The sequence below is a fragment of the Papaver somniferum genome, chromosome 2 (genome assembly GCF_003573695.1).
Source record: "Papaver somniferum cultivar HN1 chromosome 2, ASM357369v1, whole genome shotgun sequence".
Classification (NCBI taxonomy): domain Eukaryota; kingdom Viridiplantae; phylum Streptophyta; class Magnoliopsida; order Ranunculales; family Papaveraceae; genus Papaver; species Papaver somniferum.
Genome location: NC_039359.1, coordinates 39,880,373 through 39,902,508, shown reverse-complemented (window position 1 = coordinate 39,902,508; position 22,136 = coordinate 39,880,373). Strand labels below are relative to the sequence as shown.

The window sequence follows — 22,136 nt, the reverse complement described above, 5'->3', positions numbered from 1 at the left end:
ACATTTTTGGTTCTAGGTCTGTGGGTTTCATTTCTCTTATCCATTGTTTTATAATCGAATCGACGATGTTTTGATTTTACGATTCGCGGCGATGTTTCGGTTGAACGAGGAAAAAAAAAAAATTCTTCCACAATCGGAAGATAATATGAAACTGGAAGAAGAAGAGTTGAAATGAGTAGAATTTTTTTTGATTTGGTTTTTATACAGTTTTACCAGAAGGGCATTTATGTAACTTCAATATCATATAGGGTATCCCTTAACTAGAGTCTTTGGCTGGGTATAAATTGATGACCCCTAAATCCTTTGGGATGGCCCCTAAAAACGCCAGGATAATAATAATGAAAATTAGTTGTGTGTGTATTACTTTGGTTGTATACAGACAGGATTACATTTACATTTACGCGGAAAATGATAGTAGGTATTTTCAGCAAAATAGGTACCAAAAAAACATCTGGTTATATTTTGTCTATCTGTTAAATTCATGGATGAGAAATAATCCACTCCTTTCTCCTCTAATTTTGGTTAAGATTTAATTCCAACCAACACATTTTCTTACGACAAGAGAAAGAAAACAAACCTCAAATCCTAATTCATCCAACAATATTCTATCTTCTTCAGATTTCTTCTCTCAAAAAATCATTTTCTAATCTACATTCTATCTCTTTCTCTCTTTTATCTCTTTGATTGATCTCTCTCAAATTATCTCTTTTTCTACGTGAAGTGTGATAGCAGCATGGGTCAGGCCGAGACCCTAATGTGGGGGTTCTTATCCTGCATTTGCGTGTTATGGGTCTCGGCAGCCACATCCAATGCAGCAGAGACAATAAGTTTGGGTGTGAATTGGGGAGGAATGTCATCGCATCATATGTTGCCATCAACGGTTGTTGAAATGATAAAAGCTAATGGAATTAAGAAAGTCAAATTGTTTGAATCAGATAACTGGACTGTCAAGGCATTTGCTGGGACTGATATTGAAGTTATGGTTGCAATTCCTAATGACAAGTTAGCACATTTTGGCAAATATGATCATGCTAAAGATTGGGTCCAACAAAACATTTCTCAACATATCAAGGATGGCGGTGTCAACATCAAGTAAGTGAAAATGCAGATTCCTTTACATTACAGCCGAATGTGTTTTAGATTTTGGCGAACTGACCTGTTTTGCTAGGGAAACTGCCATTTTGTCTTCTACATGGTGTGATCCGTGGCGGGTCGTTTATCACGAATAGACCTAAGGTCGAAACCCGTTGGCTATGTTGTGTTAGGCGCCCACGAAAAAATAAATAATTGCTCACATGTTTTCGCCTTGGGCCGTTTTATTAGCTAGGCGAGCGCCTAGCTCGCCTTGGGTGTTAAAATTCAAGGAGATTGGCCAGATGTTAGTTTTTTTTTTTTTTTTGGAATGTAAATTGACATTTTGGGTTAATGAACATCTGTAGGTATGTTGCTGTTGGAAATGAACCATTCCTATCGGCGTATAACGGTTCTAACTTGAAAACAACATTCCCAGCATTACAGAACATCCAGAGAGCTCTTAACGAGCACGGTTATGGTGACAAGATCAAAGCTAGTATCCCTCAGAATGCAGATGTCTACGAATCTGCAAACGATACACCCTCGGAAGGTCAGTTCCGGAGTGACATTAAGGATCTTATGCACCAAATCGTTAAATTCCTCCACGACAATAACGCACCGTTCATCGTTAACATCTACCCATTTCTTAGTCTCTACCAAAACCCAAACTTCCCTTTTGAATTAGCATTTTTTGATGGCGGAGGGAAATCAATCAACGATAAAGGCGTGCAGTACACTAACGTTTTCGATGCCAATTATGACACTCTAGTTTGGGCATTAACCAAAGCTGGTGTTCCCAATTTGAAGATAGTTGTAGGTGAAATTGGTTGGCCAACGGATGGAAATAAATTTGCAACTGTCGGCCTTGCTAAGAAGTTCTATAGTGGATTACTAAAAAAGATGGCAAGCAGTAAAAAAGGAACTCCGTTAAGGCCAGGTCATTTGGATGTTTATCTCTTCAGTTTATTCGATGAAGATCAAAAAAGTATTGCGCCTGGACCCTTCGAACGACACTGGGGGATTTTTAGATACGATGGAAAACCAAAGTTTGCAATGGATCTCACAGGGCAAGGACAAGAAAAGTACTTGATAGCAGCTCAAGGAGTTCAGTATTTGACTAAACAATGGTGTGTTTTTAACAAAGAACAAAACAAGACAGATACTGTGCCGGACGACTTGAGTTATGCATGCTCATTAGGAGATTGCACGGCATTAGGCTACGGATCATCTTGCAACCACTTGGATTATTACGGGAATATATCTTACGCCTATAATATGTATTTCCAAATACAAGATCAGGATGTTCAAGCATGTGATTTCCATGGGACAGGGATGCTTACAACCGTAAATGCTTCTACAGGAAGCTGTCTATTCCCAGTGCAGATAGAGAACGCCGGAAAACGGGTTCAGTTGATGAGTTTAACGAGTATGGTGTTGTTATCATTCTTCGTCGGTTTGGCGCTGTATTAGGCTGAAAATTTTGATAAGATTAATTCTAAATTTGTTTTTCTTTGATCAACATTATTAATATTTTTATGCTCTTTGTACATTAAACAAATAAAAAAACAACTGCCCCTCCTTCTGGTAGGTCTTTGGTCATCAGAAGTCCTGGGATCAAATGGTACAAGTTGTGCTTTTCACATGCCTATTGCGTGAATCTACAAATATCCGTCCGCACAATAATTCTGGAGTAAAACCAAGCGAGAAAATGACTGTCAGATAGTGTAAGCAAGGATTGCCATAGCATTTCACTTGGACCCATTAAGAGGTTCCAACCAGGGAGCGGAGGTCCCAAAATCGCATAGTTTCTCCTCCGAAAATGACCTCTCCTGTTGGGGAACGCATTAGATATTACCTAAACCGGCAGGTCCTTGAGCGGATCCCACGTTATCCCCAAGACGGCGGTCTCTATATGTATAGACGAACATGAAGAAAATTTCACAGAATATTTATGTGAATGAAGTAGAATCAAATATTAACAGTGTTTCATGCATAACCATATATAACCCTCAAATATTCTACAAATTCCGGCTGCTAAATTTCCATCTGATACAAAATCATATACACACAGATGCACACACAAAAGAAGGGTGCATTCTTTATAAGTGCAGCCAACAAACTGAAAGAAAATGGAACGACAGGTATAAAATACAAAAAAAGAAAGAATACACAGACAAAACTAGAATGGGGGCTGTGAACTCCAAAGAATCAGTCAAAACTCCCAAAAGTATAAAATATCTGAAAGTTTGTCTTGAACCTGCAAAACTTTTAATCCGACAGAGGCTCAACTACTATTGCTTTTGGCCCATCTTTTTTCTCCCATTATGAGAACTCTTTTTGGACAATAACCTCTTGAAGCTCTCCAAACTTTCTGTTCTTTGTGAATTTTAATTCACATCCCCAAGTATTTTGACAGTGGTCTTTTCCCAAAGATGCTTTACACGTGATGTGGAGCATTCATTTTACATCATAAGGTCATCTAACAGTATTTCCATGAACAGTTTGTCACATGAGAGGAAGGTAGGTCCCACCATGTCCCTTCCTTAAGACAAGTGGTCCGGCAGTTTCTGGTACCTTATCTAATGCCTTTGAGCATGATTCCAAAACATCACTGAACCCAGTTGCTGCAGTAGCCAGTTGAACACGTAACCTCAAATCTCTTGTCCTCCTCAATAGACACCTAAATGACCGGCCTAAATGCTTTAACCATTCTGCCGGTAACCCTCCTGGTGAAAGCCATACAGAAAAGTGTGATTGGTCCCCTCGAGCCGCCACTTCAGCTCTGTAAAATCTAGCAAGCTCTACAAGCATCGATGGCTGGAGAGGCAGCACAGCAACAAATTCAGACACAAACTGTTCTGTCAGGTCTGGTTTGAGCATTTGGTTCCATAGTACCAGGGCCCACTCACCTGGTTGGTTCAATCCATAAGCCTCAGCAACTATCAAGGCTTCCTGGAAGCGAGATTGCTCTACAAGAGCTCGACGAGCATTTGTCTCCGATAGGTTTAGCCAGTAGAAATCAGGCATGCGAATTTGGAGGGAAATTAGGGATGCTTGAGAACATGCATTGCGGGTTTTATTTCCAGCATCAATGGAAGAGTGAACTTGTGCAGCCTCAATGAAATAACGCATTGATTCTAAAAGGTCTTCCGTTTGCTCTTTGTCGTACCGTTGGAACCACAGTCGTATACAGTGCATGGCTTGTTGCTCGAGTAGAGAAGCTGTTTCGTGCTTCATATTAAAGTGATTATATACCTGTAACGATAGACACAAAAGGATATCTTAGAAATTATGGTTGTTTCCTTCAATTTTCACATCGAATTGGAACTAAGGGAGTTCATGAACAAACCATAGCAAATGCATCGAGATCATTTGGGTTGAAAAGCTTCAGTGACGTTAGAACAGCCAATCGAAACCCTCGGACTGATTCTGCAGTTCCCGTTGTTGTTTCTGCAGCCGAATACTTCTGAAGAAGAAGCTCCAGCTGACCATTCTCTATAAGAATTCCAAGAATGAAGTTCAGGGCATGGAAATTGCTCACTCCAGTCACCAGACGAGCCAGACATGAAAAATCCCCCTCAGACACATAAGATTCCACCCTGGTTGCTGCAAGGGCTACAAGGACATCTACTCCATCTAGACAAGCAGATGATTTGTAGAAGTGATGGGAGAGAATCAGAAGTTCCACCTATAATATCAAAACAAAAATCAGCATCAGAAAGAACCATCCCCTTTGTTTTATAATTTTCCGATGAATTTTAACTTTTCTTTAGTTAATAAGCAATTGAAAGCATGACCACATTGACCCATCATCAAGTTTAGCTTTTCTTCAGTTAATAAGCAATTGAAAGCATGCCATATGATGTGTTCAACATCATGGGAATTAGAATTAAGGGAATGAAAAAAATTAGGAGCAAATTCAAAGACATATTACCTCACAAGCATGTGGAATTTCCTGACCAGTAATAACTAAACGCATTAACGCATGGCCAACTTCTGGTTCTAAAGGACAAAGCTCTGCCCACTTCAAGAAGTCAGAGAGTCTCCACAAAAGAGGAGCAGGTCCTTCATCCTTTTGAGAATCCATATATCCTCCACGGTGTGCAGCCAATAGACCCTATAAGAATGCAGAAAGGGTTAGCAATACATTATTATTTGGTACCCTATTACACAGAGAGTGAGAGAGAGCTGAGAGATCAAACCTTGAGAAAAGATTCAGCAAGAATTTGCGCAATACTTGCCGGTGGCATGGTATGAGTCTGCACTAGGAGTTTTGCTTCCTCAAGTGAATCTTGTGCTTTGAGAGAAAGCAACTGCAGCAGTTCAAGTGGCCTTATTCGAAATGCTTCAGTAAATGAAATTTCCAAGACGTTGGCAGCTTTTACAACTGCTATTATTCTCCTACACAATCCACTCCCACCATCTTTTGCACATTTGGTAGCTAAACTTTCCAGTACCTGCAATTATGCATAAAAAAATGAGTACAGTCGAAGGATGAAATAACCAGAACAGTATGAACCAAAAGAGAAATAAAAGTAAAATAAAACAGTGGTAAGATACACTGTGCATATGATATTAGCATCGCAGTAAAAAACATCAACGGCGTCTGGAACAAACCTGAAGAGGATCGAAGATACTGTTGTCCTCTAATATATTGTATGACTTTACAAGTGAAAGGACTTCTGCATCCAACCTTGACACAGACACTTCACTGCAGCTAGGAGTTGAAACGGTTGCAACCTTAATCGCAGCATCCACGACTAAGAATTCAGCAGGCACATGCAACGGAGAGAGCTTATGTTGAAGCTGTTTAGCAGCTGCCACTTGTCCAAACTCCAAGAGAGATAGCACAGCCCTTTCCAACTCTTCTGGTCCAACTCTCTCCTCCCACCTGGAAACAGATGCCTCTACTCCGACATCATCTTCTTGAAGTGGCAAACCTTTAGATTGTTCGGCGCTACTCCTGGAATTGCTGGGGGAATTAATACTATCATCAAGATCGTTATTCTTTTCTATAGATTCCACGTGGGATCTTCTAGATGGAAGATAGCTTTTCGGTCTACGCTTCGTTTTCATTCCCCCTAAAGCAGCAGGAGGACTAGTAGGATCAGTAGCTTGTGGATGGCGTACATGTATTTGGTTACTTTCCCTCATATCGTGTCGTTCTGTAGCTCTAATCTTCATTGAACTTAAATGATTATCCATCTTCGTAACGATACTAGCCGTCCTTTCAATGATACTGGAGCTATTTCCACTCGTAAAGTTCTGACCTGAAATAGGCGTACTAAAATCCCCTTCACACTTAGCCTGAGCTTCTGATTCGACAGCTAACAGACATACTCTAGTCTCAATCTCACGCAGAAGATGTAAAGGATATGCTCTGGGTTAACAAATAAATAACAGTTAAGAAAACAAGAACAATTATGAGAGGCAGAATTTCTCAGTGATATGAAACTTAAAAAATGGTGCTTCACTCAGACATTCCATCAAGATGAAATATCTTAGGCCCTGCCACTGCGCATACAAGATTTACATCTAAACTCTGAGCCATTACAAGAAAAAAATACTTACGGACTACACTGGGTCATGGTTCCACTTAACCATTGTAGGGCTAGTAGTAGCATCTCATGCAATTCTTTTGCTGGAATATCTTTCTCCACAGCTTCCGCATGCTTTAAGAAAAATAATCCTGCCTGCAACCAACATATCACTGTATAATATCAAAAAACATACAACTACGAGGAACTGCTAATATATTTTCTGCAGAAAAGTAGCAAGAAGTATTAATTTCAAGGAAATACTGTAAGCTAATGATTAATAGCATTTCAATTAAGATTTCTAATCCAGTATGTGTATAACCTGTAATGCGGGGAAGGAATATCTTAGGAACAAAGTCTGACAATGACCCCATAATGCAGCTCTTTCTTCTGGGACATCCCATAAGAACTCCTTCCACTCTGCTACCATGGCTTCAGCCTGCAGAGTTATAAAAATAAATCAGTTCGAAGTGTATAACACAAGGGGTCGTGTATCTAACAAGAGTGGAGCACAAATCTATGCATCTAAAAAAGATCTCCCTGGCACAGCATCACCCGACACCTGAATACACAACTTCCGAAGTTCACTAGTTCTGATCCACTGTCAACAGCCATTTCCTCTTAACATCAAACCAATAAGAGAGAGGAGTTACTGTGCCTAACAGGAACCCGTAACAAATCCAACGATGTCTGTGTACTTCTGGGTCAGATACTACATCTCCTCCACTCATCACCACAACTCAACCCACCCCTTTATTCATGCAACTCTTAAGTGTTCCACCTACACCTCAATTTTGGTCCTCTATTTTGTTGTGTCACTCTCATCATCAGTAATTGCTATAAAGAAGTTGACATACGACTATTTTGCCCAATCTTACTCTTGAAGGGTGTATCTCCACCACATCTGCTTGCCATTAGCTTTCGAACACTTGTATCCCAGAAGCTTAACAGTATGATTTTACAAAGCTTTATAAACCGCATCCCAATTACAAGAAGAACAATGCAGGAAAGTTAAGGATACAACATAAAATATTATTACACTGTGAAGAAAGATAATAAGGAGTTGCACTTAAATGCATTGCTATTACCTGAGTTTCGGTAACATGATGAGCAGCAGATTTCCATGGTCCTCCACTGGCCTCCAACTGCCTTGCCCAGTTACGTGCTTGTTCCCAGTGTCCGTTATTTTCTAGTGCTGTCAAAAGTGAAGCGTCGTCTAGAGTTTCATTGCCAAGGTATAAGTCATCTTCTTTCCGTAAAGCAGGCTCGGCCAAATTGATTTTCCAGTGAAGTTGCCTAAAGTATGTCGAAGCAGATCCTCCATCCCCAAAATCAGTTGCAGAAAGGAGTTGCAATAAGCAGCGTTTTTCATATGCAGAGGGGCAAGTTGAAAGCATCGCATCTGCAGCTGTAACAGCTGTTGAGCTTATCCATGGAGCTCCCACCTGCCCTTCTCTTCCTATGTTTGCCCTTGCATGGAAAGGCTCTTCCTTGATTCTAGCCGAAAATGATGCCAAATGTGCAGATGCTTCAGATAGCCGCATTTGTGAAAATGTCTAAGACCAGCATCAGAAATAACCAAACTTTTCGGACATCAGAAAGAAACAACAAAGACATATGAAAGAACATACTGAAAGTGAACTTTAAAAATTATACTTCCCTATCATGTTAGTGCTAAAGAGAGCATTATGTAACAAACTTCTGAACCTAATCACAAACCTGAAGAGCACGAATAAACGGTAGGAGAGAACAAGATGGAAGAAACGTTTCGAAAGCCCGCAATAGAGGAAGAAAAAGGCGTTGCTCACAAAGAACTGAAACCATCTTGGATAAAGAGGTGAGTCCTTCGTCGGGATCACTTAAAACCTTGATATCTTCATCATCTAGTTCTCTTTTATCTTCATCTTCAGGAGAGAGTTCTGTAGAAACAGATTTCTTGACAACGCCAGGATTACCAGAGTCATTTGATGCAGCAACAGCCGATAACGACTCTATCAGGCATCTTCGTTTCGCGTTTTTCCTATTGTAATGAAATGTAAGGTCTTTATTACCACCTGGTGACAAATTGGTAGCTTCCACAGCCGCTCCAACATTATTTGCGATTTGAGAGGCAATATCATTCACCTTAATGGATGACGTTTCCCTGCAAGGAAAACTTCTCGAGTGAGACCTACGACCAACAAATGTTGATGAATCTAAGGAAAATAAATGAGTGGATATAGATATAATCAGTTTCCAATTCTTCAGAGAAATTATATGCTACAAAATACAGATATATGCAGAAAGATTGATGCTAACCTTGCTGCTGTAATCTCCAGCCATACTGTTAAGCATGAAAGAGGAGAGACATCGGAGAAGCAGGACGCAATCATCGCCAGTAAAGACCAACGCATGTCTTTTGCTCTTAAGAGCAGAGCCTCACCAGGACTTTTCTGTTTCTCACATTCTGCAAGAAGACCAAAAAGTTCCACAGGAACCATCCCATTGTTTTCACTTGACATGGAAATCTCATTTGTTTTTCCCCTAGGAGCTGTATTTGGTGAAGACACGGGTTTCTTTCTAGTAGAATACATGCTTCTCAGAACAGTTAATATGTGTATCTTCAGGCGTGGATCACTAAAGTCTTTAGATGCCTGAAACATTGCATATGAATCAGTTAGAACAGAGAACAAATGTATCTGCAACTAACAAATTCCGTAAAGGAATTCTGCAACTATTTCAGCATTGTTGTCTTGCTAAAGTATGAACTTATGAATCGGGATTAACCTTAATCTGTGGCATGCAATTCACACAGAGTTATAATATCTTGAAAAGTAACAATTCAGTGTTCGCATACACATAAATTTGGGTTTGACTATAAGAAATTTTTAGGCAGCTATGCAGGATACAGAACTTACCACTTGGATAGTTGCATCAAACGGGTGCCCCACAACTTGAGCTTCAGTCAGAAACCCGACCTAAAAATAATCAAACTCAATGTCAACAACATTAAAAGTAAAATAAGAACGGAGAATATCAAGCAAAAGGAGAACGGGGGTACCCAATCATTGTCTTTTGCTAGTACAGAAAGATATTTTGTGCTTAGAGGAATCTGATGCATCTGGCAGAAAGCTGTAACTAAACTCCAGTGCTGGCTTGCAGCTTTTTGTTGAGACCTAAACTCAGCTCCATCTCCACTGCCACTTAATAACCAAGATCCACAAATCTCCCCTTCAGCCATCAATGGGACACTTGCCTTTTCCAAGTGTTGTAGAACGGCAAGTACACCCCGTGAAGAACGCTTACTGGCTGTAACTCCAATATTAGAAATCTCTCCTTGATCAGCCGTACCGCTACTGTCACAGTGCATGTAATCATCTGCCAGAGCCTGAGCTAGAGAAACTGTAATATCACCTTCACGAGGGGCAGCATGAAATGCTGAACCCTTCGGCGAAAAGTGCTGAAAATGCTCATTATACTCACTGGACTTGTAGAAAGAAGAAATTCTTCGTAAGGCAGCAACATCTATGCGAAGCATGCTTGCAGATAAGCCACAAAGCTCCAAAAGGAAAGCACACGAAGCAACCAACACGGAATCCTCAAAGTGCGAAATAGCAAGTGGCATTACCTAAAATAGGAAAACATGAAAAACAAAGATGAAACTTTTGGAGAACTTTAAACAATTTATAGAACTAAAATTTCAAGCACCTTCATTATCAGTAATGCCCGATTCCAGTCACCTGGTGTCAGTCATCACAAATAACTCTCTGCACTCAATGATGAATCAGGATGCAAATGGAACTATTTTCCATAGGTTTTTTCAAATACTATCAAAACTTCTGGTCTATACCAATAGTCCAACTAGAATAATGTTAAACTGCCATGCCAAAGCAGTGGCAGACGTGGTTAAGATGTTTAGGGAACCTTAGTTGAGATCTACAATACGGATAAGCATAGCATTTACTGAATCCAAAAAATGAGATGATTTTGTTCATACAGTTGAAAGAAGAGACTCTTCATTTTGAGTCACAGGTGCAAGAAGCATTTGCACATCAGACTGAATATTTGCTTGTCCAGATGAAGCGCCGGACTGCTTTTTATGGCTGTTTTCATTCAACATCTGAACTCGTAGGCCTAGAAGATGGTTGAAAGCCCCAAGAGCACGTCCCCGATGCAAGTAGTGCTCCACCCCAAATGTTGTCTCCTGTATAACATCGAACTAAATTAGACAACTGCATCATAACATCATCTCCTAAATTCCGACAAAATTTGTTACTACAATCAACAACAAGAAAATCAGTCAATTTCGAACTTAAATTAGTTCAAGCATCTTTAAATCATAAATTACAGACTGCTAATAATAGTACTAATACAATCCTACACTGAATGAAAACGAGGATCAAAGATGACCACTACTGAGTTAGCATAAAATGGAAGCCCACTCCCTAGTGAAAAGAGTTGAATTTGGAAATGCTAGTCAAAATATGGGTTTAAGCATTAGTCAAGCCGAAGTCAACGAGGGTACTAGCGTGAAAATTTAAAGCCACTAGTTGATAGTAGGGAGAGGAGACCCTAGAACCTTTCTAAAATAGTATTACCACAATGGAGGACTCACACCTGCTACGGCTAATATGACATAAGTTGTCTGTTACGCCTTATGAGATGTATTTGGTAATACTGCTATTGTAATAGAAGTTCACGACAAGCCATCATATAACATAGGATGTCAAGTACAAAATACATAGGATGTCAAAGTACAAAATACAGAAGGAAAGGTTACCCTTAAATGGAAGTAGACAAAAACGGTACTACACAGTATATATATATATATATATATATATATATATATAAGATTAAAATAAATAAAAATAAAGAACTTCTTTCGCTCAACGTGATTATGAACATACAAACATAGTATGATTTAAGAGCAGGGCCAAACCTCCAATGAAGAAGCAAATAGCTCTTTCTCGACACTTTTCTGGATAGCCACTTCCCAAGACATTGCACTAACCTCACCATTTTCATGAGCATTAATGAAATAACTTATGTCTCTATGCAGAAATGATTCACCTGTAGGTACCCCTGCTAAGGATTGCCACCCAAAAGGTCCCTGAATTTTCAGAAAAAATGGGAACAAAACCTGTCAGGAAGGATGATGACAAACTGACATTGCCCTAAAAAGGTAATCCTGGAACAAGAAAAACTATATATTGTAACAGTAGAAAACTGCTTGAATCAGTTTACTGAACCATCTGGGCAGATATGATCCAACAGTATTTTTCCAAGACATTTTAACAATTTCACTAAATTATTCCAAAGTAGTTTGATGAAGTGAGTGTGAAACTACTACAGCTTTAGTTAAAAAATGTGTTAGTGTGTCACAGGCGTCGAATAGTTTTTTGATCTGTTTATAGAGGGTATACTTTCTGCATAACATGCCATTCACTTAATAAAATTACTATGAATGTATGTTCCTGAGTAAAAGCTGAGCTTTGAGTTAGACACGATTTCCTCAAACCTTCCTTGACCTCTTCATTCCTGTGAGTGTCAAGGACAAGATTATATCTCACTTAATGTGAAATTGAGGTGAGATTTGCTCTGGCGAGATGCTCCAACTTAATGAGCCTCGGTTATTTCACTCATCGTTTTTTACAAGTAAGTTCTTCAGTTATTTAAGCGACCTGAAACATTATATTCACAACAGCACTACAAGACAAAAGAACAAACTAGAGGTGCAAGAAAGAAAAAATGACCTGCACAAAAAGTTGTATCAATCTCCTAATGCCCTTCGAAAACCAGCATGGAAGCATTTGAAGCAATGAAGTATCATGCCCAGCAGAAGAGAAGATGCTTTCACGCCAATTTAAATAGTCTGACAAAGCTGAGTTGCCAAATACTGCCAATTGAAAGATCACATTTGTGCTTGTTTTGTAAAGAAAGTACTTTCGCCCAAAACTTTAGACAATATGAATACTGCAGATGCCAATTGAACTAGAAAGCGAACAAGATTTAAGGAAAAAAACTGACCACTTTTTGCATCAGGAACCAAAGAAATGCCATTTGCATCATGCCCAAAGCAAGCCGCAATAAGAGTACGCCAAAGTGTAGGGAAGCGTTGAAGAGCAGGTCTCAGATTCTCCAATGTACACTGTGCTGAGGAGCTAAAACGCCTTTTTACACTTCCACTGAACAAGCACTTATGTATTGGAGAAGGAGCATACATTAGGGTTGCTAAAGCAGCCATTTCTCCTCCTCCTTCTGCCATGTCATCAACCGTACGTATTACTTCTTCCATGTCTAAGACACTGATTTTGCTACCAAGAACTACATTTTTTGATATAATGGCTCGGGCATTACATAAGGATGTATCATATTCACGTCCTTTAACCCTAGAGAGCAACAACCACTTTGCCCATTCACAGTCTCCCTGGAAAGTTTCATGCATTAGTACATAAAGCAGAAATCAACACTAAAATCGTAAATGCTAAAGAATGCTCTCCAAATCATATGCCAAGCACACTTACCACAAATAAATAAAAGGAAGAGCAAAAGGAAAACATTATATATCAGACACTGTCGTCATAAACCCATGAACAAGCAGATAAGTTCTTGTACTAGCTTCCACAAACTCAAAACTGACAACAACCTTTTGACGCCAAAACCAAAACTAAATTGAACCGAGTGTTTACGTAACGGACTCCATAGATAATTTTTTTTTTTTAAAGAAAGAGAGAGAGAGAGTCAACAAAGATGGTTCTAAGTGAACCCCTTATTGCTCGATCTCTCTGCCACAGAAATATGACAGATATTATCCTAATAATTGTTGTTGTACAAGATGGTGTGACCATGATAATGTAAAATTAAGTACCTTTGGCTGCAGAGCGAACTAGTGTGGAACTTAGAATACTAGGAAATCTTGACATACTGTAATGTTCAAAATAACAGAAAGGAATGTTCATGTGTCTGCTTGGAGAACTATAGTTTGAATTGGTAAAACCCAGATCAGTTTGTTATTGACCAGAAAATCAACTAAACCTAGACCCCACAATAAAAGCGAGACCAAATTTAAAGAAAAACTTACGAGAAGAAATCAAACAACAAAGAAAAAGAAACAGGATTTTTAGAGTGCACTTGTAAAAATAAACACACTGGATTCTAGGGAACTTACTGCAGCATCTTGTAACGATATAAGAGAATCATTATCTAGAACCAACTTATGGTGATCAAGGTAAAGGTCCAGAAGATTTGATAAGTCATGTTGAGCACAATGGCGTATAACGAGTTTATGAAGAGCTTGAGCAGCATGTCTGTCAAACTCTCCACCAACATTTGAGAAATTAATATCAGGTACATCCTCGATAGATTCATCCAGAACAAAGGTTTTCGATATCTTGGTAATGAAGCCTGCGCGAGCCAGAATAGGTATAATCTCTTCTGTACCATCCCAATATTCCTTCAAAAAAATTGATCGTTTGGCAAGCTCCTGCTCAAAGAGCCCTTTCAACCACGCCGAGCACATATAATTAGCAGGAAACTTCAGAATTTTAACATTTGGCACAGTCATACACACAACATCCAGTTCTTCAGGAGAGCAAATATACTTGTCATAATGAGAAGACACCATATTGAACCCCTCTGTTTCAGCAGAATCTAGACCATCCAAATTTATTTGGAGATTTCCATTTGATAAAACTGTTGAAGGAATCATGTCCAGGAGCTTATAGACCTCCTCCCAGTCATCATGGCACATATGGTACTCAAGTTGAGACTCCCATAATACATGAACACCCATAAGCAAAGGCCTATCCAGCACTATCTGTGGAGCAATATAAACATATTCATGTACATACAAAAGTATCCAAAACAGAATGCAAGAAGCTATACACAGAAACAAATATATAATCAGATACATACAAATAACTAAAAGTATGGATTGTTGATGGGAAGTATTTCTTGCAACTCTACCTATACAATATCAGTAGACAAGAACATGTGATAAGGGTGCAGCTATTAATCACCTCAAAAAGTAAGACTGGCACAACATAACGTTTTCAAACGAGATGAGACCGCAATTTCAACGAGGAAAACCACAGAACCATGTGAAGAAGCTATCAGACTGTTTTCAACTGAATGACACTAACAGAAGCAGACTCAGTTTATTTGGTATATATAGCTTTGGGAAGTTATATATGTTAAAAAGGTCACAACACGTGGTGACAAACCCATGCCCAAGCTAATATCTATTTGATGAGAATGCCCAATGAACCCATGAAGGTTTTGCCCCAGCATGGACCAAGGAAACACTTCAGCTTGTCAGAGGTCTCAGCGATCTCCTCTGTTTTCCTAACTCTGGTTAATTGCAAAAACACAAAAAGATTTCACGTGTGAAAGTTTTTGAGTCCAATATTATTCCAACCATTTATCTTAATTGGACCAACGTTATTCAAGCTCATGTTTTAAAATGATGATGTGTATATTTGATCGGGTTAAAAATGCAGTACAAAATACAACTTACACGATCTATGGCTCTTTGATCCCAGGCGTCAGACCACAAGGCTGCACCAGCCCAGTATCCAGCATGTGTTGTATCTTCATCAACCACAGGAAACACACAGCTTTCACTTATACTTGCCCAAGGACCTATCACAACTCCATCGATCTCGCCACATTCAATTTTACAGTCGTTTACTGACAACAAGCACATCATGTGCAACTTGTTTTCTAGCAAAGTCAAACTGGATGGAGCATCTCCAGGTTCTTTTTGACGACCGTGAAAGGTTCTCCAGAAACTGCTGCTCGGATATAACCTCTTTGGCAAAGAAAACAACCAAGTGTTACTCAATAGAGAACCAATACCCAAAGAGATGTGAAAATAAGATTAACCAAAGATGATTGCAAGGCATAAGATGAAAGGCACATAAGAAAGAACAGAAACCCCAAGGAGAAAAGTTAACAAACCTCAATAAGAGCTATCCTCTCCAACATTTTCCACTCATGTGGTCCAAGGTACCCATATCTTTTCAACTCTTCTGCAATTTGCATTCGAAGAGATCTTCTAACAGTACCAAACAACAATTGTTTGAGGCTAACCTCAATGTCCTCTCCGAGCCTTTGCAATGTTGCTACAGCAAGTGAAGTCTCTCCCTATTGATCACACGCAATCAGTGCACAAACTATATAACAGATTCACATTCGTTTACAGAATCACTAATATGTTACCTTCAAAAGCAGTTCATAAGCAATAGCTCTTGCAACATCACGGACTTCATTAAAAGTGTCTTGAGGTTCTTTCTCAGTAACTAAATCTTTGAAATTTTGCAGATGTAGTTGAAGCACTGCTAAAGGGAGACGACCTGAGTGCAAAGCATCCTTGACAATGGCCTTCAGATCCATATTATCTATCTTCCAGCGTGCAATCATATCCTTCGGATTTTCCAAGGGAATCAATAGTCTCCCCTGAATCTCGTCTTTCGTTGCAACAACAGATAATGCATTGGACGTGTCCGAGTCAGAAGTAGGCGGAATCGAGAAGGGTTCAACAGGAGCCAAAGCGAGTTTTTCAGTGTCCTCAAATGCCAACTCAGATGCAGGTAAGGCCTGTTCCAGTGGGTTTCGTAGCTCCGAAGGTACAATAACAAGACTAGAACTTTGAGGATGAGAGTCATCCAGCAATGAATTTCTATCCACCTGTAACAAAAACAAAAAGAAAAGTTCAACCCATGTTGAAACTTACACGGGGAAAGACTTATCTGTATTAGTGAGCCATACCAATCCTTGACCCGGTATTCTGTAACGTGCACCAAGTTTACACTGCAGACTCCTGATAACCTCTAGAAAGTGAGCCATCTCGTGGAGCCTCCTCGAATTGTTTATTTGACTTTGTGCTTCATTTAAAACAATCTGGACCTGAAATTTCTCTTTCTTATGCTGGAGTAGCCCGTATTTCCGCACCATTTTGGTTGCAAAGCTTGCTGCTAAAGACAGAAGTCTGCGAGATACAACTAAGCATCAATAAAATGAAAGATGAGAAAATGATTCTCACATATTCAACCTCAATGCAGAAAATGGATAGTTTAAGATTTATTTGTTTCACGTTGGCCACATATCTCCATATACATATTATACATTTTCGAAAATTATCCCCAATGCCGAGTAAATACAACCTGAAAGCCAGGAGCATAACTATATAGATGAACTATGAGCTTAACATTAAGAAGGTAAGGATGAGCGTTAATGAACCACACAAACTAAAAATATGACAAATACATGGGAACATGCATGACGTACCTTGACGCAAGAGCAACCTCATTATCATTCCCAGCTCTACAGAATATCTGATAAATGGCAGAAAAGAGCAATCTAAGGATGCCTTCTTCAGCCATATTAACATCGACAAGCATTTCCAGAGATCTGTTTCCAAACGAAATATAAAAAACAAACACTTAGCAAGTGATTTAAATCATCAGTAAGACTTTTATATATTGAGCGACAAATTATAACAAGATGTAGTGGTACAGCATGGTAACTTACTGTTGTATTTCATCAGCTTTCAAGTAGTCCAAAGCCAACTGCAATCGACGCAACCGAGCAACTTTCAAGTCCCACCCTGATATGACATTCACAATCTGCAAATTAGCAATATACTGAACATTCATTTCATCGTATCAAAAGCGTGTATCAATTATGAGAAAATGCTAAATAGCATAGCTAAAAACCAAAACAAAAATCACAGTAGTGACAAAAATATGGACTTGGAGAGAGACCAATTACTAGAAACTCAGGTACCGTACACCTACCTCGTTGCATAGATCAAAAAGCAGACTAATTGGGTAGGATAAAATATAGGACACACAAATCCTGAAGGAAGTAGTTTGGTACAAGACAAACACAAAGAGTTGAAACCTCAATCACACCAAGGACTTCAATGAGAATTCAGTTAACACAAATAATCTCTCTACACCCAGAATATCCTACGGCAGATTTGCTGATGATGATAAAGAAAGACAATGTCAGATTACTCTAAACCGTTTGCACTCCTTTAACCAAAAAGTCTTACAATTGAACATAAAAAAAATCTCTTGTCCTAAATAGTTATACATCTTTCACAAGTTTCTAACCACCTTGACCAATAATTTCTGTGCATATGATTCTATAGTTTAGTTGCCTTGTATGTGGATTTGGTGTTGATGAACTCACATTCATGCGTGACACATATGCACAATGCCAAATCATGTGTTCACATTCATATGTGAAGACATTCTATAGTTTAACCATCTTTCACAAGTTTCCTCATGTAAGTTTCAGAACAAAACGTGAAAGATCAAGAAAACGCTGAACTTTAAAATAAACAAAGTAGTTATGATTGAATAATTAACATCAAATTTGGAACAAGTAATACCGTTTTTCAAACATAAGAGATCTGCCTCTTCAGGGCCTTCATACAGAAGAACTCTATCCAGAACTTCTACTTTCCAAGGTGGCCAGAGTTCTTTGAGTTTCTTGGTCCCAAAATCTTTTTCACTCTGATCCCCAGTGCAATTAAAGGTACTGGGCCGCCAATAACAAACCGATTCTACTGGATTACCAGTTGTTGCGACTGAAACTGAGGGAAGAACAACAAAGAGACCATTTTCTGTTACCAAATACAAACAACCTTGGAAACAGCATCCAAGAGCTTCACCAACAAACACTCCTTCTGTATCCAGAGGGCCACGCCTTGGGAAAGGAGAAGCCAACACATTGTCCTCGTGGATTGTTGAATCTACCTGCATATGTGTATGAATAATGTAAAAGCCCTTTCCGCCATTTACATCCCAAGTCTTGCTGAGTCGTGTGATTCCAAGGGGAGAAAAACAAATGGTATCATCTTTACTACGTCCACTTCTAGGTAGAAATATCCTGCGTACTGGGTTTGATGATACTATAGAACTCGAAATTCCCTGATCTTTATTTTGTGAAGCAGCAGAAAAACCACTCGAATAGTAACTATAATTGCCCCCATTATGTTGGAGGTGACACTTTTGGTTTTCCAAAGACTTTCCATCTTCTTTGTTGAATCTATCGTTGCTCAAGGATACGTTATGTAAACTCTTATGATGGCCTATGTCAGAACCTCCAATCTCCCAACGAACAAAGACATCGAGCCCAGAGTGCCCATAGTGTGGGAGCAACTTGTTAGCAGAATAACTTTTTTTTGATGCATAATCGCCTGGATAGATTAGATAGATAACACCATATTCATCACCAACCGCCAAAAGTGAAGAACTCAAAGAAACCATCAATTTTTTAAAATTTCTCTTAGAGCGGGAATGATCTTCACTTCGGTAACCTGCATTACCATTAATTTTATCATCTAGGTCGTTTTTCCTATCAGCATTTCTATGCCTCACATCTCCACCCCCAGCGGTCGCTTTTCTTTCCCTCAGCAGCTTTTGTTTTGAGTTGATTCCACAAACTTGCAAAACATCAAGACATTCTACAAGTTTGCCTGTCGTTGCACAATAAATGAAGATTAGACCAGACGCATTGAGACAAACAACGCCTTTATCAGAAAACTGAAAATCAGTCCACTCAGATACTAGACCCTGACTCAGTGACGTATCATGAAGGTTCAGTGTGGTAACCCATTGTATTCCCCACTGGTGAATTGTAGTAACCACAACTAAGACCTTGCTAAATCTCACTTCGTTTTCTTCACTAGCGCTGCCCAAGACAGGACCTTCTAGCGCCATGACAAAACCAATTAAGCGACTTGACGTGCTCGAGAATATCCTTAAGCATTTGAATTCATCGTAGTTGACATCTTGGTTTATAAAACTTGAATTTGAGTTACCCGAATCAGCAGCTAAACCTTGCAGTAGTGTTCCATCACCCTGTTGTTGCTTCATATCTGAAGCAGTACCGGAACGAGAGAGGAAGCCCAAAAATACCGAAATGCTACTAGAAATGCTAAATGAAACAACTTCTGCTGAACAAGGAAACGATGGACTTGCAGGGAACTTTGTCGACATTTTGCTCCCAGATTCAATAGTTTCAACTTCGTTACAAAACCATATCTTTGATGTAGAATTTTCTATAGAGGAGTCATTGCTAATGAATACACCAGGGGAATCATTTGATCTTTGTTCGGATCCAACATTCCCATTTACTCGACACGAGCCACTATCCTCGGTTGCCTGAGTATAACAACTTTTATCAACTGAAGTGGCAGAATGGCCCCATTTCTCCCACCTCCCATTTCCATCCACGCACTCTGGCGATTGTTTTGTTTCTTCATGGGTTTTACCAAGGTAACGAAAAGCATGAACAGTGATGCCATGATCATCAGACACAAATAGAAGTTCTTTAAAAGCAGCTCTTTTGTGCTGATTGTAGCCATCCCCGCAGTGCCCCCAAGCCAGTGATTTGACACCAGAAAGAACAGGATAACACTTAGATCTTGAAAATGTGTTTTTTCCACCATCATAATCATCTTCTACAGCTCCAGAAGTACTTGGGATATCATCCAACGAATCTGACTGAATAGAATCCACCAAACCTGAAGACTGTAAATTCTCATCACTTGACTCGTGGTGAGTTTCCGGATAACACCTACCCAGGTCATCTGTATCCCTAGACTCCCCTACGAACGAAAAATAATTAAATTAATTGTAAATTCCATTGCCAGAATCAGAAACGACAAGAAAAGTACAATGCATAGCTTTAAATAAAGTTACCAGTGATCAAAGGAATCAATAAAGCTTCACATTGATATGAAAGTAATAACAGCAGCTCCCTAGTTGGAGATATAAAAGCTCCAGAAAATTCTGAAAGGTTCAGTTGAGTTTCGTATGGACTCCACTTGGACACCTGCAATACTGCAGGGCCATCCACAGCTCCATTGACACAAGAGAACGCCATTTTGATCCTGCGCACATAACCAAACTGAAATCTTAAGTGACAATGGTTTTTGCCGTTATTACTAACGTAAGAGATCTGATCGTGAAGTTCTAAGCACTGAGAAACATCTTGAAATCAAACACAAATTGACACTCATTTCTTCCAATTTTCTATTTCTGCCACAGGAAAGGGTTTCTCTTGTATTTTCCAGAAATTTAACATTATATAACACTTCTCTGACATATAGTTCAGAAATCAGTATATAAAGTTCCCATGAGCTCATATCCAAATCAATATACCCTAATAAGCTAAGTTTTCAACTCATTGTGTTTTCTAACGAATAAAACTGAACTTAACGAAAAACAAGAAGTCGCTTAAAATTGCATACCTTAATTCTGAAAACTAATCAAATAATCCACACTGTCCAAACCTGGACATCAGATCGAAGATCAATTAGTGAGGAATTATAACCAAAGTACAAGTAAATTGAAGAATTATAAAACCCTAGAAAACATTTTGACTTCAATAATTTAGTTGGGTGTGAGGAACGCACATCTCTGAAAATCTTCATCGAGAATTTCTCCCTGAATTTAATTTCTTTGTTCTTCGTTTTCTTTTTCTTTTTTGTCTGTTTCTTTTTGAATGAATCAATTTGTTTGTTTTGTATTTTCTGTCTCTAGAGAAAAGAAAACATAATATAATTGCAAAATTACTAAAAATGCCACGGAGAAGATTAGTTTGTGAATCTCATCTTGAAACTCTCTCTAAGGAAGGTAATCACGTGATACGCACGTGATATGAGTTGTAAATGGATAATTGCTATCACTGGGATTCCGGTAATTTCAAATTACTCTAGACTAGAACTGAACTGATCACCTACAATCCGAAAGCTACAAGCAACATTCAAATCACAAATGACTCAGCACTGGCTCAAATCAGAGAAGATACAAGTCTGAAAGCTGGAACTCCCCTTTCATGAAGAACAATCACCACCTGATTTTTATGAGAATGAAATTCTACTATTCTCGGACGTGTCAATGTAATTGTCTCAATAAATAAATAAATCTGCTATGTCTGATGAAGGTCAACATGGAGAATGCAAGCTACATCTTCTCAATACCCTGAAGCAGTACCTAAATTCTCAGAAACCAAAAGTATCTCTGGCTGGTCTCTTTGGAAAGCTTCACTATCTCTCATACACTCACTGGGAACTGGAAACTACACTACCTCATCTACCTCCTGCCCTCCCTATGGAAGCACCTAAACAGGTTTGATCTGGTTTGTCCTCCTAATAAGCTCTTCTACATCTCTATGTGGTATTTCTATGAGGATCTACTGCATACCAACTTAAATGTTTTTCAATTTTTAATCATTCATCCTAGATTCTCCCTCAATAGCCTGAACTCTAACATCCTCCATCCTAATTCTAAATATGTTGAGTATGATTTATTAGATATCATTACAAATCTTTGGTTTTGCAATCCGGAAATGTTAAGAATATCCAACAAGCATAAATTAAACACATGCCTAAACTGCAATACCATTTACAAAAAATCATCCAAAAACATATCCATTTTACCGTTTATGGCATGCTTGTTCAAATTTGTCTTTCATCACCATAAGCATGATAACACCACAACTACTTTCATCAAAGTTTTCTGTCTACCA

General features: G+C 38.9%; 2 protein-coding genes across 2 annotated transcripts; one reads left to right on the top strand and one right to left on the bottom strand.

Annotated features, from left to right (window-relative positions):
• The first annotated feature begins 584 nt into the window (after positions 1–584).
• Positions 585–2,716, top strand: LOC113347425 (glucan endo-1,3-beta-glucosidase 8-like). Its single transcript, XM_026591074.1, has 2 exons — positions 585–1,092; positions 1,440–2,716. The coding sequence occupies exons 1-2, from the start codon at positions 734–736 to the stop codon at positions 2,542–2,544; spliced, it is 1,464 nt and encodes a 487-aa protein (XP_026446859.1). The 5' UTR covers positions 585–733; the 3' UTR covers positions 2,545–2,716.
• A 321-nt stretch (positions 2,717–3,037) lies between these two features.
• Positions 3,038–21,159, bottom strand: LOC113347424. The gene is made up of 27 exons (XM_026591073.1): positions 21,022–21,159; positions 20,857–20,898; positions 20,306–20,496; positions 17,989–20,211; positions 17,121–17,196; positions 16,878–17,000; positions 16,359–16,578; positions 15,810–16,277; positions 15,549–15,734; positions 15,106–15,399; positions 13,759–14,406; positions 12,618–13,017; positions 12,344–12,486; positions 11,530–11,700; positions 10,588–10,794; positions 9,652–10,218; positions 9,509–9,568; positions 8,910–9,244; positions 8,331–8,754; positions 7,700–8,167; positions 6,934–7,050; positions 6,646–6,767; positions 5,692–6,454; positions 5,277–5,531; positions 5,009–5,191; positions 4,424–4,762; positions 3,038–4,329 (listed from the first exon to the last, which is right to left on the bottom strand). The coding sequence occupies exons 3-27, from the start codon at positions 20,487–20,489 to the stop codon at positions 3,580–3,582; spliced, it is 9,726 nt and encodes a 3,241-aa protein (XP_026446858.1). The 5' UTR covers positions 20,490–20,496; positions 20,857–20,898; positions 21,022–21,159; the 3' UTR covers positions 3,038–3,579.
• Positions 21,160–22,136: the final 977 nt, after the last annotated feature.

Excerpts from the sequence above, each read along its gene's own strand:
- LOC113347425 (XM_026591074.1), top strand. The coding sequence starts at position 734 with ATGGGTCAGGCCGAGACCCTAATGTGGGGGTTCTTATCCTGCATTTGC. Across the intron at positions 1,093-1,439 it reads GATGGCGGTGTCAACATCAA|GTATGTTGCTGTTGGAAATG; the intron begins GTAAGTGAAAAT and ends GAACATCTGTAG.
- LOC113347424 (XM_026591073.1), bottom strand. The coding sequence starts at position 20,489 with ATGGCGTTCTCTTGTGTCAATGGAGCTGTGGATGGCCCTGCAGTATTG. Across the intron at positions 12,487-12,617 it reads GGTTCCTGATGCAAAAAGTG|TATTTGGCAACTCAGCTTTG; the intron begins GTCAGTTTTTTT and ends TTCAATTGGCAG. Across the intron at positions 4,330-4,423 it reads ATCTCGATGCATTTGCTATG|GTATATAATCACTTTAATAT; the intron begins GTTTGTTCATGA and ends CTATCGTTACAG.